Here is a 16,593-nt window from a genome sequence, read left to right as displayed (position 1 = left end):
CAGCGGTTCTTACCCTGTCTCTCTCATCCTCAGGGGCTCTCTCTCCTTCTTCAAAGAACATCTCCTGGACATCTACTTACTTACCTTGACTGAAAAAGTGAGTTGCTGTGGTACCTAATCAGCATGCTCATCATAATAAGCCAGCATTTTGATTACTGACCCAGTCCTATTATTCGCCCAGGACTTTTCTGTGCTTTGTCTCATAGACAAGCCACACAACACTTCACAACATACACTTGCATTTCCATAACTGTGACATTTCTTGCCAGTAGACTTGCTGCTAGTTCGAATTACAACATTCCAAATATCAATATTTCAGATGTTCTTCAAAGACTTCCAGATGTGTAACGAGTGCTTGGACCGATGCTTGACAGTGTTGTCCTGTCTCACATACAGGGCTGTGGCCTCAAGGAAGTACATACGGCAGTGTGTGGCTCCCCATCTGGCCGCCTGGGACTCCCCAAGCCCAGGTCACCTGCCAGGCCAGTTAAGTCAAAGCCTCTGAGCATCAGTTGGTTTGGGTTTTTGTTCAGGCGGGGCTGGGGTGAGTACTGGGGATTGAGCCCAGGAGTGCTTGCTCTACCACTGAGCTACATCCCCAGGCCTTTTTTTTTAACCAGGTCTTGCTAAGTTTACCAGGCTGGCCTCGTAAAATTTACACCTCTAGAGTAGCTGGAATAACAGCATTTCATAAGGCTCTCCGGATGATCACACTCCATAGTCAATAATGAGAACCACTGGCCCAAAGGAAGGCCTGTGCTTCTGACCACAGTGGGCTCCATCTGGGAAGTGATCATCAGGATAATCCTAACTAACATCCACTGAGTCCTTTCTTCATCCTTGATTACAGTCCATGGAGAACTTAGCATGGATTACCTCATCTAGTGCTCACCAGGAATCCCTGAGCTGGGTGTTGTTCTGCCAAATTTATAGACAGGAGATGAAGGCTCAAGGAGGTTACTAACCTGGCCTGGCTCACACAGATGGTAAGTGTGATTCACTATCCCAAGGCATGGTAAGAACTGGAAGAGACCTTACATGGGTGACAAATTCATAGAGTGGAATGGCAGCCAGAGGACAATGCGGACTTAGTGTTTAGTAGGGAGGGAGCAGCCGGGCGTGGTGGTGCAAGCTTGTAATCCCAGCATTCGGGAGGCTGAGACAGGAGGATTGCAGTTCACAAACAGCCTCAGCTACTTAGGCCTTTTGCAATGCAGTGAGACCCTGTTTCAAAATAAAGAATAAAAAATAGGACTGGGGGTGTTTCTCAGAGGTAGAATGACCATGGGTTCCACCCCCAGTACCGCAGGAAAAGAAAAAAAAAATTAGGGTCGGAGTTTCAGAATGGAAAGATGGGAAAAGTTAGAATTTTTAAATCAGGAATGGTGGAAGAGGAAGAGAGTGATGATCAGCCCTGGCCTGTCCCCTTGGTTATCTCCATTTCATTATCTCTTTCATTGCTGGTAAGCTCCTGTACAACTGGAAGTTGTTGACTATTGATAGCGATGTCAACACTGTGTCCAGCAAGGATGTAGTATTGACCAGCTGTGTGTGTGTGTGTGTGTGTGTGTGTGTGTGTGTGTGTGTGTGTGTGTGTTTTACTGGGGACTGAACCCAGGGGCCTTCTACCTCTGAGCCACACTCCCAGACCTATTTTATTTCTTATCTTGAAACCAGGTTTTGCTACGTTGCCCAGCCTGGCTTCGAACATGCAAGCCTCCTATGTCAGCCTCCCAACTACTAGGATCACAGGGATCTGCCACCATGGCTGGCCAGCCCTACATCTTACAGGCGTAGGCAAATGTACACCCACTTTCCCAATGGCCTACATATTTGTAATTTCTAAAATTCTCCTTTGAACCAGTCGTAACATCTTAACGACTCCCTCATTAATGAGTTCAATAAAATCTTAACAGATCTTCATTTTATAACTGTTGTTCAGAATTACAAGAAGTAATTCATAAGTAATTGGGGACATTTGACATTTTACAAGAAGTAATTCTCAACAGAATTACAAAAAAGTCAAATCTCCCCAATTATTTATGATGATAAACTACAAAAGGCTAAGTTTCCCCAGTTGAGATTTTTCTTCTCACAGGGCAAAACCTGTAGCTAATACAGAACAAAAGGCCGTTGCTCCAGGGCTGGGGTGCAGCTCCACAGCAGAGCACTTGCCAGCATGTGTAATCCCTAGGTCTGATGCCCATCACTGGGGTAAAAAATAAGGCAGATGTTCTACTTGGCATGGAACTATACACCCTCAATGCCCTGTTTGTTTCAAACAGAACACACCTCTCTAAAAAGCACATGGAGCCACTAGTCTGAAGCAGAACCGGCCGCACCGGCCGCAGGCTCCAGCCCTCATGCTGAGTACACGCTGAGGCACTTGGGCATCCATTCAAACATCTCACGCCATCAGAAGAAGGAATCCTATTTTCCAGTTGTGAATGGAAATCAAGGAATGAGATTCCCCTCCCAGCCATTGCACCCCTGCCCTAATCCTCTAATCCTCAGATGACTGGCCCTAGACACAACCCAGAGAAAATTCTATGGAACCCACACTGAAGCACAGAGGAACAAAAGCCAAACAGAGGTGAAAGTAGCTATGGCAGAGCGCTCCTGCAGAGAATGCTAGAATGGTAAGATGAGTACAAATGGAGAAGAGGGAGGAAGAAGCAGGAAGGAAGATAAAACCCAGTGTTCCATCACTGGGCAGTGTGACAGGTCTCCTGCATATTGCTGGTAGAGTAAATTGGCCCAACATCATTGCGGAGTAATTTGGCTGTAGCCATCAAAATTATAAGGGCAGAGCCGGACGTGGTGGCGCACGCTTGTAATCCCAGCATTCAGGAGGCTGAGACTGGAGGATGGCGGTTCGCAGACAGCCTCAGCTACTTAGGCCCTTCGCAACTTAGTGAGACGGTTTCAAAATAAAGAATGAAGCCGGGCGTGGTGGCGCACGCTTGTAATCCCCACACTTGGGAGGCGGAGACAGGAGGATCACGCAGGTTCGAAGCCAGCCACGCGCGCTGGCTTAGGAGACCCTGTTTCCAAATAAAAATGTAAAAATAGGTCTGGGAGTGTAGCCCGGAGGTAGAAGGGCTTCCAGGAACCCCAATACCACCTCCCCCAAAAAAATAAATAATAAAAATAAAGAATGAAAAATAGGGCAGGGCGTGTAGCTCAGAGGTCAAATGTCCCTAGGTACTATCCCCAGACCCGAAAAAAAAAAAAAAAAATTATAAGGGCAGGAGGATCGTGGTTTGTGGACAGCCTCAGCTACTTAGTGAGGCCCTTTGCAACTCAGTGAGACCCTGTTTCAAAATAAATAATAAAAAATAGGGCTGAGGGTGTTGCTCAGAGGTAGAATGCCCCTAGGTTCCATCCCTAGTACTGCAAAAAAAAAAAAAAAAAAAAAAAAAAAATCATAAGGGCACATATACTCTGACCCAACAGCACCACTTAGAGAGATCTATCCCACAAATCACACCTTGCATGAAAAAAATCAGTCACTACAACATAATTTGTAAGAGCAGAAGATTAATATAACCTAATGTCCATCAGTAGGGGATTGGATATGCCAATTATGGCTCATCCGTGTATCACTAAATAAAGCAAAGTGAAGAAGGGTATGCAGAGGGTCCTGTAATTTGTATGAACAAGGAAATAGGTAAGAGACACATCTATTTGCACATATGCAGGAAATGTCTTAGGGAAAAAAATTTAAGAAACAGGTATCAGATTGCTTTTAGGAAGGGAAGTAGGGAATAGTAGAAAGATCACATGGGAGAAAAAGACCAGTCACTTTTATTCCTTCATTATTAGAACCATTCCCTAGGTATAGGTTTTTAAGACATTGTATCTTTTTATATAGTGCATGGAGTTCTCTGGAAGAAGCATGTTATTACATAAAGCATATTTTCTCCAGTGAAAGTTTTCACCTGACTAACAAACAGTCTTGTCAGCATCTACTTTTCCCTTCTGGAGATTGGCAGCTCACAGGAAAGGACTATTTACAAACAGGATGATGGATATGTTATGGCCCAAATATTTCCAGTAAGTCCTAATCTTAAACACAAACTCACAAACTGAAGTGGGCCTGGACCTAGCTGAAACTGGTCCCTCTCTACTGTCTGCCAAAGGCAGGCTAGTTTAAGCATGCTGTACCAGTGCAATGATTAGTAGAAACCTGTATTAGTCAGCTTTCTGTTACTGTAACAAATGCCTGGGTTAATCAACTTATAGAGATAAAAGAGTTGTGGAGGTTCCAGTCTATGATGGTATGAGTCTACTGCTTATAGGCCTCTGATTGGAAGGCAGCACATCATGGCAGGAATGCATAGTGGAGCAAAACCACTCACCTCTTGACCAGGAAGCAAAAGCGAGGTGGATACAGGAGCTGGGTCCCGTTCTTCTCTTTGAGGACATGGCCCCTCATGGTCTAAAGTCTTCCCACTAGGCCCTACCTCTTAAAGGTTCCACCACCTCCCAAGAGCACCACAGGCTCAGGACCAAACCTTTGCCACATAGACCTCTGGGGAACACTTACTCAAAGCACAACAAAGCCGCCATGCTCAAGGGCGCCTCTGCTTTGGATGAAGAATATATAGTCATACAACCCATACCTATTTGGATCTTTCCAGAACAGAATTTCATCCAGATAACGGGGCAAATACTTCTCAAAGCCTTAACCCCAACCATGCCCAAAGTCACCCTCCTCCTGCCCCTTTCTGCCAGGTTATTTCTTCTACTCTGATTCTTTTCTTTTTCTTTTTTCTTTTTTTTTTCTTTCTTTTTTGTTTTTTGTGGTACTGGGGGTGGAACCCAGGGGCTTTTCTACCTTCAAGCTATACTCCCAGACCTATTTTATATTTTATTCGGAAACAGGGTCTCACTAAATTGCTGAAAACCTCACTAAGTAGCTGAGGCTGGCTTCGAACCTGTGCGATCCTCCTGTCTCAGCCTCCCAAGCGCGGGGATTACAAGAGTGCGCTACCACGTCCAGCTACTCTGATTCTGTATATTGTCTCTTATGGACTGAACTGTATCTCCCCTGGGAACCCCTTCCCCCAAAAAAGATATGACAAAGTTCTAACCCCGGTACCCGTGAATGTCATTTTACTTAGAAATAGGGTTTTTGCAAATGTAATGGATATATGTTAAGATGAAGTAATACAGGAGTAGATTGAGCTCTTAGTCATATAGACTAGTGTTTTTATAAGAAGACACAAAAACACAGAGAGAGAAACCAATATAAGAACATAATCAGGGACTGAGGACCACATCTACAAGCCAAAGAATGCCATTAATTGCTGACAAAGTACCAGAAGCTGAGAAAAAGCAAGGAAGGATTCTTCCTATTTTAGTCAGCTTTTTCATTGCTATGACCAAAATACCTGAGAACTCAGAGGAGGGAAAATTTACTTGACTCATGGTTTCAGACGTTCAGTCCATAGCTGGCCAGCTCCAGTCAGAGACTTATGGTAGTCGAATGTGGCAGAAGAAAGCTGCTCAGGGCAGCCGGGAGCAGAGAGCCATAGAGGAAGGAACTAGGAACAGATACAGCCCCCAAGGTTACAACTTGATAATCTCCCTACTTTAGACATGCCTCTGGTAAAGCCATTCAAATTACTAACCCATCAATGGATTTATCTACTAATGAGATTAGAGACCTGATTAAATTATTTGACTTCTGAACATTTTTGCATTGCTAACACGTGATTTTTTTCTGGGGGACATCTGTATCTAAACTATAACACCCCCCTACAGGTTTCAGATAGCATGGCCCTGCCAACAACTTTATTTTAGGCTTTTAGCCCCCCAAATGGTGGAATAAAAAATAAAATAGGGTTTGTGGTGTAGCTTGACCGTAGAATGCCCTGGGTTCAATCTGCAATTCCACACACAAAAAAATTAAAATAAAACTGGGCTAGGGGATGGCTCAGATGTAGAATGCTCCTGGGTTCTATCCCCAGTACAAAACAAAAACAATAAAATACAATTGGTCCTCCCAACCCTTTGAAGACCTGTCCTGTGCTTGATGCCTACTTGGTGGTACAGATGCCATCCAGAGTTACTACTAAGTAAGATCCCAGGAGGAGAGAAGAGCACCTCATCTAAAGCAGAGAGGAGTGGTGCAAGGGGCCAAGAGATCTGTTTGTGGTCCCAACCCTGGCATGCCCTAGTGTGTACCAAATACTTCCTGTGACTTCTATTTCCTCACAACTCTAAAAGGAAAGGAGACACATCTTACAGGATTCTGGAGATGGGCAACATGAAAATAATTTGAAAAATGTAAAATGTGATACTCATGTACAATCCTATTAGTGGGATACTGTTCTACTGAAGTACCTGGGCATATGAGATCCTGTCAGTAAAACATCTGCACACAGTAGCTACTGTGTGTAAGATGCGGAGGAGCGTGCTCTAGTAAGCAGCAGCTCCTAGGAAGTTCACAATCCAGTTATAAACACACCGTTGAAATATGGTGTTTAAGAACAACTCTGGAACCTGATGATCAGGGTTCAAATCCCACTTCTAATACTTTCTAACTAAAACTTAAGGCAGGTTACCTACTCAATGCCTCAAAACAGTGTGGCACCAGCGAAAAGACAGACATCTAGACCAATGAAATAGAAGCCCTAGAAATAAACTATCATGTACATAGTTAAATGATCATTAACAATAATGTCAAAAAGGAAAGGATAGTTTCCTCAGCAGGTGATGCTGACAGATACATACTGTATATACTAACGTGTAGATGCTAACAGTAACAACACAAAAAGATCTGATTGTAGAACCCTGATCACTCAGGGAAAGAAAGAGAAGAAGTGGGGGAGGATACAGGCAGGCTGGATAACAGATACCAAGACAGTTACACAGACAAACACGTTCTACTGTTCCACAGCAGAGTGGAGTGACCACTGTTCACAAACCCTTATATATTTTATGAGAAACTAGGAGAAGCTCAAAGAAATGATAAGTGAAAGCCAGGTGTGGTGGCGCACGCTTGTAATCCCAGCATTTGGGAGGCTGAGACTGGAGGATCGTGGCTCGTGGACAGCCTCAGCTACTTAGTGAGGCCCTGTTTCAAAATAAAGAATAAAAAAATAGGGCAGGGGATGTCGCTCAGAGCAAATGCCCCTGGGTTCCATTCCCAAACCCGCAAAAAAAAAAAAAAAAAAAAAAAAAAGATAAGTGAATAGAAATGCTAATCTCCCTGATTTTATCAGTATACACTGTACGTGTATGCTAAAATATCACACTGTACTCCACAAATAGGTACAATAATTACATATTAATAAAAATTAAAATATTTAAAATATAAAAATATACTGTTGGGGAAATTGGACGCTCAGATGCAAAAGAAAAAAGATAAACATTTACCTTACACATTATACAAAATTACCTCAAAATGGAATAAAGGCAGAAACAAAAGACCTAACACTATAAAACTTCTAGAGAAAAAATACAGTCTTTGTGACATTGAATTTGACAATAATTTCTTGGCTATGACACCCAAAACACAGGCAACAAAAGCAAAAATAGACAAAAAAAGATCAAGCTTAAAAATGCTTGTTCATCAAAAGACAATTAAAAGACTGAAAAGGCAATTATGACAGCAGTGAGACGATGCCACGGCATGTATGGCCACATGCAGAACAGTGACGACCCCAGAGGCTGGTGAAGATACGCAGCACAGGGCCTCGCATCACGGGTGCTGGGAATGCAAAATGGTACGGCCACTTCGGATGACAGCTCAGCGGTTCTTACATAATGAAGAATGATCCAGCAATCCCACTCCCTGGTAGTTACACAGAAGAACTGAAAATGCATCCAGTAAGCTGGGCGTGGTGGCACACGCTTGTAATCCCCGTGCTTGGGAGGCTGAGACAGGAGATCGCACGGGTTCGAAGCCAGCCTCGGCTACTCAGGGAGGCTCTCAGCAACTTGGTAAGACCCTATTTCCAAATTAAAAATAAATAAATAAATAAATAAATAAATAAATAAAAGGAAAATGCGTCCAATGAAAACCTACACGTGATGCATACAGTTGATGTATTCATGATTTTCAAAATTTGGAAGTAACCAAGATGTCCTTTAGTAAGCGAATAAATAAACTGCTAAATCCATATAACCGAATATTATCCGGCACTAAAAAGAAATGAACTATATCAAGGCATGAAGGAAATGTAAATGCATATTTACGAAGCGGAAGAAGCCAATTTAAAATGGCTCCATACTGTTTGATTCCAATAATATGACAATCTGGAAAAGGCAAAACTGTGAAGACAGAAGAAAGATGAGTGGTTGTAGGGATTGGGAACAGGAAGGATGAACAGGCAGCGCACAGAGGATTTTTAGGAGGTGAAAACACTTTGTATGATCCTGTAATGGTGAATACACGTCATCATACATTTTTCCAAACCCACATAATATACAACACTAAAAGTGAACCCCACCGTACTCGGATGTGTCAACATAGGGTCAACTGTAAGAAACATACCACTTTGGTGGGAATGTTGATACAGAGTAGGCTGTGCATATATCAGGGAAGGGGTTGTACAGAAATCTCTGTGTCTTCCTCTCAATTTTGCTGCAAACCTAAAACCACTCTAAATAATTGGTTTAAAAAAATAATACAGCTGGAGCTGGGCATAGTGGCGCACGCTTGTAATCCCAGCATTTGCGAGGCTGAGACAGGAGGATCACAGTTTGCAGACACCCTCAGCTACTTAGGGAGGCCCTTTGCAGCTCAGCAAGACTGTTTCCAAAATAAAGAATAATAAAAAATATGGCTGAGGGTGTAGCTCAGAGGTAGAATGCCCCGGGGTCCATTCCCAGTACTTAAAAAAAAAAAAAGAAAAAGAAAAAGAAAAAGAAAAAGAAAGAAAAGACAGACAGATGGATAGACGGACAGGGCTATGGATGTGAGGCAATGGTAGAGAGCTTGCTGAGCATGCACAGGGGCCTGGATTCAATCCCTAGTCCCCAGTGGCACCAAAAACAAACCAACAAACAAAAAAACAAAAAAGAGGAGAAAAGAAAGGTTAAAATGGTGTGTGTGTGTGTGTGTGTATATATATATATATATATATATATATGCATATTTTAACACAATAAATATTGCAAATATAAGAAAGAAAAAAACAATAAATTTGACTTCACAAAAAATATAAGTGATTAATCAATTACTAGTACATACATATTCATTAGAAACAGAGAGAGATAAGTACCAGAAAGGAGAAGGGGAAAATAGCCAGAGGATATGAAAGTTGATTCTTCGGAGAAGCAAACTGGGGTGGGCTAAGAAGACAGCTGCTTTTGTTCAAAGCTTTCTAGCAGTATTTGACCAGTTTTAAAATTCCTCTTTGTATGCATGACTTTGATAAAAATAATTGCAAATGGTCCCTGACTCATCATGGTTTCACTTGTGATTTTTCAACTTGACATAAAAATATATAAATAAAAGTGATGCCCGTTCTGTAGAAACCACACTTGAATCTTGATCTTCTCCTGGGCTAGCGATGTGCAGTCTGGTTCCTCCTGTGACACTGGGCCACAGGAGCGAGCTCCTGCATAGACAAACACCCCACTCTACGGTGTGCTATGGTCTCAGTAGGTTAGGCATACTAGAGTTGTTTTTAGCTTACAATTGTTTCAATTTATGATGTGCTTATTAGGACATAATCCTATCATTGAGTCAGAGTATCTGTTATAAAGCCAATGGGATTTTATTATTTTATTATTATTTTTTTCTTTTTTGGTGGTACTGGGGTTCCTGGAAGCCCTTCTACGTCTGGGCTACACTCCCAGACCTATTTTATTCTTTTTTATTTTTGGAAACAGGGTCTCTTAAGACAGCGCAGCTGGCTTCGAACCCGTGTGATCCTCCTGTCTCCGCCTCCCAAGTGTAGGGATTACAAGCGTGCACCACCACACCCAGCTTATTTATTTTTATTTATTGTGGTACTGGGGATGGAACCCAGGGGCATTGAATGTCTGAGCTATACTCCAAGCTACACTACCCAACCCTATTTTTTAGTCTTTTTATTTATCTATTTATTTATTAATTATTTTTGCAGGTCTAGGGATGGAACCCAGGGGTATTCTACCTCTGAGCTACACTCCCTGCCCTATTTTTTATTCTTTATTTTGAAACCGGGTCTCACTGAGTTGAGAGGGCCTCACTAAGTAGCTGAGGCTGTCCGCGAACTGTGATCCTCTGGTCTCAGCCTCCAGAATGCTGAGATTATAAGCGTGTGCCACCATGCCCGGCTCAGTCTTTTTATTTTTATTATTTATTTATTTATTTATTTATTTTGGTGGTACTGGGGGTGGAACCCAGAGGCTTTCTACCTCCAGGCTATACTCCCAGACATTTTTTTATATTTTATTTGGAAACAGGGACTCATTAAGTTGCTAAGAGCCTCACTAAGTAGCTGAGGCTGGCTTCGAACCCATGTGATCCTCCTGTCTCAGCCTCCCAAGTGCGGGGATTATAAGCGTGCGCCACCACGCCCAGCTGTCTTTTTATTTTTGAAACAGGGTCTCAGTGAGTTGTGAAGGGCCTCACCAAGTAACTGAGACTGTCCACAAACTGCAATCCTCCAGTTGCAGCCTCTCAAATGCTGAGGTTACAAGCGTGTGCCACCACATCTGGCTCTGCAAATGATATTTTAAAAATAGACTATAATGAACAGCATGAAGGAAGTCAGAACCCGGAATCCTCATATCCTCTGGCAGAAATGTAAAATGGTAAAGCCGCTCTGAAAAGTGGCTTGGAAGTTTTTTAAATCATTAATCACAGATTGACTGTATGACCCAGTAATTCTATTAGCAGGTTTATACCCCCCAAAATGAAAACATCAATCTACATAAAAACATGTATGCAAACATAGCAATATTATTCCCAAAAGCCACAAACTAGAAGCAACTCAGAATGTCCATCAGCTGATAAAAGTATAAACAGGATATGGTGCAGTAGCTCCCCTTGTCCGTGATCTCACTTTCCACGGTTTCAGTTGTCCATGATCAACCATGGTCTAAAAAAAAAAAAAAAACCAAAAAAACCCAGCCGGGCATGATGGTGCACGCTTGTAATCCCAGCATTTGGGAGGCTGAGACCGGAGGATTGCGGTTCATGGACAGCCTCAGCTACTTAGTGAGGCCCAATTGAACTCAGTGAGACCTGGTTTCAAAATAAAGAATAAAAAACAGGGCAGGGGGTGTAGCTTGGAGGTCAAATGCCCCTCGGTTCCATCCCCAGACCCCAAAATAAATAAATAAACAAATATAAAAATAAATCCAGAAATAAACAGCTCATGCACAAAACTGCACACTGTTCTGGACAGCACGGTGAAGTCTAGTGCTGCCTCACTCTGTCCCAGCGGGACGTGACTCGCCTTTGTGCACGGTAGACCTCCTGCAATGCTGCCTGCTTCAGTCATTTGTTGCTATCGCGGCCACCAGATCCACTGTTGTGGTGCCAAAGCGCTGCCGTCCAAGTCAACCTTACTTTACTTAAAATGGTCCAAAGCACAAGCAGAGGGATGCTGGCAATTTTGTCATATTATTAGTCATTGTTAGTTTCTTACTGTGCCTAACTTGTAAATTAAGCTTTTTTTTTTTTTTTGCAGTACTGGGGATGGAACCCAGGGGCTTTCTACCTCCAAGCTACAACCCCAGCCCTATATTTTGTTCTTTTTATTTTGATACAGGATCTCGCTGAGTTGCAAAGGGCCTAAGTATCTGAGGCTGTCCACAAACTGCAATCTTCCTGTCTCAGCCTCCCCAATGCTGGGGTTACAAGTGTGCACCACCATGCCAAGCTATAAACTTTTATCAAAGATTTGTGTGTATAGGAAACCATACAGGATATATAGGGCTCAGGCATCCCTCCTGTGGGTAAGGGGAGAGTGCTGTGTATGCATTTAATGGACTAGTATTTAGCCATACAGAGAAGAATCCTGAAGGCATTATGCTACGTGGAAGGAAGCCAAAACAAAAGACTACAACATACAGTGTCTGACTTCATCAGTATTAAATGTCTAGAAAAGGAAAAGTTAAAGGGACAAAAAGCAGATTGATAGTTCCCAGGTGCTGGGATGAAACAGACAGGGACAGCTCATGACGACGTTTCTGACTGGGGGTAAATGGAACGGGAAATGTTTGAACAAGTCAGCATGAGGTTGTATTAGTCAGCTCTGGTGGCCATAACAGCAGAAATTTATTTCTCACAGTTCTGGACACTGGGAGACCATGATCAGGGAGTCAGCGTGCTGGGTTTGGTGAGGTCTGCCCTAGCTCATCCCCGTCTCACTGTGCCCTTATCTGACAGGGAGGGAGAGAGAGAAAGCTCTCTGGTGTCTCCACTTATAAAGAAACTCATCACATCACAAAGACCCCAGCCTCAAGACCTCAACTAAATCAACCTCCCAAAGGCCCATCTCCAAATTCTGTCACATTGGGGCTTAGAATTTTGACATATGAATGGGGGGACAATTTGGTCCATGTCAGTAGAGATGGTTGTACAACTCTGTAAATACACTAGAAATTACTGAACCGTACAACTAAAAATGGGTGAACTTTTTAAAGCTGTCTTTTTTATTTTTGTAGCATATTGTGGACCTGTAGATTGAGCCCAGGTCTTAAGCCTGCCAGGCAAGCACTCCACCACAGAGTTACACCCTCAGCCCCCAAAACTATGTCGTACAAAAGCAAAAAATAATCTGGGTGTGCTGGCACACACTAGTAATCCCAGTATTGGATGAGAAAGGAAGATCGCAGGTTTTTAGCCAGCCTCAGCAACTTAGTGAGGCCCTCTACAATCTAGTGAGATCCTGTTTCAAAATAAAAAATAAAATAGGGCTAGGGGTGTAGCTCAGAGGTAGAATTCACCTGAGCTCAGTACCAACAACAACAACAAAAGCAAATATGAAGTCTGTTTCAGAAACCCGCAAATGATGTGCTAAGTGCTTTAAGTAAGTTCCTGCTATCGCAACAGCCTTGAAAAGTTAGTATTATCACTATTTTATAGATATACGAACACTGAGGCTCAAAGAAGTTGAACAACTTGCACAGTTAGCAAGCAAAGCAGAATCCCCATGTGTGAGCACACGCCCTAACCACAGAGTCCACACACTCTCAGTGACTGACTGCCAGGGAAAGCAGGGAAGCACTCTGGGGAATCACAGGGGTTGGAGGTAAGGCTCCCTCTGCCTTCAGCTCCAGACAATCTACACCTGTGCACGCTACCGTTAAGCTTCCTGGGGAACCTAGAGATGAGCATGCCGTAGAGAGACTGCATATGAGTCGCTAAAAATATAAGCTGGCCAGTCTCTGGTACAAGAAGTCAAATGTTAACAGACAATACTGAGTGAAAATTAAACTCTACCTCCACAGCTCTCTCTGGGGTGGCCAGGAGAGAGTGGACTCAGATGCTAGCCTCCATAAGTACAAGTTATTGTCCATCCGTCCTTCCTTCCATCTTTTCTCTTTCCTCCCTCTCTCTCTCTCTCTCTCTCTCTCTCTCTCTTTTGGTACTAGAACTTGAACCCAGGAACATTCTACTTCTGAGCTATAGCCGTGCACCACCATGCCCGGCTGTATACTGTATATTTTATTTTTAAACAAGGTGTCACTAAGTTGCTAAGCATCTTGCTAAATTGCTGAGACTGGCCTCGAACCTGCGACCATTCTGTCTCACCCTCCCAAGTACTGGGATTACAGGTGTGCACCACTGCGCCCAGTCATGTGTTGCTTTTCTGTCTTTGCAAGTTCCCCAAATCTCTTTGTGCCTCAGTTTCCTTATCTTCAAAGTGGTGAGGAGCCGGGCGTAGTGGCGCACGCTTGTAATCCCCGCGCTTGGGAGGCGGAGACAGGAGGATCACGCAGGTTCCAAGCCAGCCGCAGTGGCTTAAGAAAACCTGTTTCCAAATAAAAAAGCATACAAAATAGGTCTGGGAGTGTAGCCTGGAGGTAGAAGGGCTTCCAGGAACCCCAGTACCACCAAAAAACAAAACAAAACAAAACAAAAAACCCCACAAACAAACCAAAAAACAAAGTGGTGAGGAGAAGATAACCTTTGCTAGCGGGGCGTGGCATGCTTAGAGCAATATTATGAGATAGAAAAATATTTGCAGCCGGGCGTGGTGGCGCACGCTCGTCAGCCCAGTGTTTTAAGAGGCTGAGACAGGAGGATCGCAGTTCACGGACAGCCTCAGCCACTTAGTGAGGCTCTTTGCAACTCAGTGAGACCCTGTTTCAAAATAAAGAATAAAAAGATGGGGCTGAGGGTGTTGCTCAGAGGTAGAATGTCCCTGTATTCCATCCCCAGTACCACAAAAAAATAAAAATAAAAAATAAAAAATAAAAGAGAGAGAGAGAGAGAGAGAGAGAGAGAGAGAGAGAGAGAGAGATATTGATTGATTGCCATCACTGTTCTTTCATGGATGTATTTGAACTTGAACTCTACCAGTGCTGGGCCTACCATTTTTGGCCTTTGCTATAAAACTGCCGTTGGCCAGTATGTTCTCTTTCCTGCCAAGGTATTATCTGTTGCTGAGGGGTAAGCAATGCCCTCCAAAGCATGTGGCACATTTTTCACACACCCATATGAAATCAAAGCCCACAGAGGTTGTGGTGGTCCTGTGGTCAAGGCTGCCCCTTCACCGGTGGGGACTCGAGACACTGCGGTGGGGGCTTCCCCAGCCACCAGGAGGCCCACTTCCCCAGAGGCCTGTCCAACATGATCACGGCACAAACCCTGCCCAGTAAGCTTGTGTGTCCAGCTTCTCCCGAGAGATCTCCTATTTGGCTGAAAAGAGTAGGTGAGAAAAAGCTACACTGCGATTTTTAAAGACTGTAAAATGCTAATTACAAATAACTCCATTTGAAAGATGGCAAAGAAGACATTCTTAATCTCCCTTTTTTCTCCCCAAACCTCCATTTTTCTACCAGAAGCCAGTTCTTTGAAAGCTGTGAACCAAATACAACTGTTCCGCAGACAATGGTTAAGAGGTAGGCTAGTTCCCGGGGAATGGCTACAGCATTTTCCTCACGTTACCTTGGTAACCGCTACCTTGGCGCCCTTGTTGATGAGCTGAACCACATTCTCCGCTTGGCCTTTGTACGCGGCTATGAGAAGGCGTTCTGAAAGTGCAGCGACCGCATCCTGCTGGCTCATGAATTAGGAGAGGAAGAGGTTTTCAGGAACACGATGGATAAAGTTCCTTCGGCTCAACACGGAGCCACTGGCCTGGGTGGGCACCCACGGGTTGAGATGTTCGCAGTCATTGGAAGGTATCTTCATTACTATGCCATCTCTGGGACCTAGGGGTTATAAAACAAAGCTGCTGTCAGTGCCACGGGCACACAGGACAGGCCACACCTCTTCTCACTTTAGGCCATTCTACTGTCGAACACTGTGGAGCATGCTCTCCACAGCAAAGCCCCTCAAGAGAACTTCCAGTGGATGGCTGCAGAATGTGCCTATGCCCATTTCTGCATTTCTCTCCTGGGTGGAAGAGGCCTGATGGAATCTCCCAGACACCACCTGGTTTGAGCCTCCACAGGTACCTGCCTTGGAGGTGCAGGAGACACAGGAGGGAACCACCTTTGGGCCACAGTTTTTTTTTGTACTACCAGAGATGAAACCCAGGGGCATTCTACCTCCAAGCTACACTCCCAGCACTATTTTTTATTCTTTATTTTGAAACAGGGTCTCACTGAGTTGCAAAAGGCCTCACTAAGTAGCTGAGGCTGTCCGCGAAGAGTGGTCCTCCAGTCTCAGCCTCCCAAATGCTGAGATTACAAGTGTGTGGCACCACGCCTGGCTAGGGCCAGGTTTTTTCAGGTCCACCCTGAGGAACCTGCTGATTCCCCCAGGAATCACACTTCACAGAGACGTCACCCTGGACAGTTGGGGCCTTTCCTTTTCTCCCTTCACACTTGCCATGTGAGACCTTTTCTCCCAGCACTTATTGCAACTCGCTTTCTTCATTCTTTCCTCACTGCACATAGTTTCCTGAGTTCTAGAGCAGATGGAGAGCAGGGCACAGGCCCGGACCGACTCTTGGTTCCAAACTCCTAAAATAATCCATCTTGGGAATTGTGTCTATTCTAAACGCTGTGTCCTGTCAGTGTAGGAGGGGGTCATGGCACTACTTCCTCACTTAACAGAGGGAAAATAAAGGAACCACTAAAACCACTTGGAAGACACTGAACCTGAATGACCAGTGGTCCCAAGATAATAACTAGTAGCTGGGTGTGGTGGCACAAGCTTGTAATCCCCGCACTTGGGAGGCGGAGACAGGAGGATCTTTGCTGGCTTAAGAGACCCTGTTTCCAAATAAAATATAAAATAGGTCTGGGAGTGTAGGCCAGAGGTAGAAGGCTTTCCAGGAACCCCAGTACCACAAAAAAAAAAAAAAAATAGTAACTAGTAGTAAACTTAAGTACTCCTTTTCACCACATTACCAAAATAAATAAGATTTCCAAGACTGTGACCCCTCTCGGTAGTCCTAGCAACCATTAGACTAAATCAAAACCACTGGTAATTATTTCATAAGTGAAGGGTTCTTTGGGCAGAAG

General features: G+C 43.9%; 1 protein-coding gene across 4 annotated transcripts in view; it reads right to left on the bottom strand.

Annotated features, from left to right (window-relative positions):
• ANKRD6 (ankyrin repeat domain 6) overlaps positions 1–15,187 on the bottom strand; it is a gene marked incomplete at both ends in the record, with an annotated part of 69,623 nt that extends 54,436 nt beyond the window's left edge. For all 4 annotated transcript variants that reach the window (XM_080699699.1, XM_080699700.1, XM_080699701.1 and 1 more), the window contains one exon: positions 15,068–15,187. In XM_080699699.1, coding sequence (XP_080555825.1) covers positions 15,068–15,187 — 120 coding nt within the window. The remainder of the gene's footprint in view (positions 1–15,067) is intronic.
• Between the last annotated feature and the right edge of the window lie 1,406 nt (positions 15,188–16,593).

This window comes from Muscardinus avellanarius (genome assembly GCF_963383645.1).
Source record: "Muscardinus avellanarius genome assembly, chromosome: 8".
NCBI lineage: Eukaryota > Metazoa > Chordata > Mammalia > Rodentia > Gliridae > Muscardinus > Muscardinus avellanarius.
The sequence above is the reverse complement of the archived record's forward strand: the minus strand, read 5'-3'. Positions and strand labels throughout refer to the sequence as shown.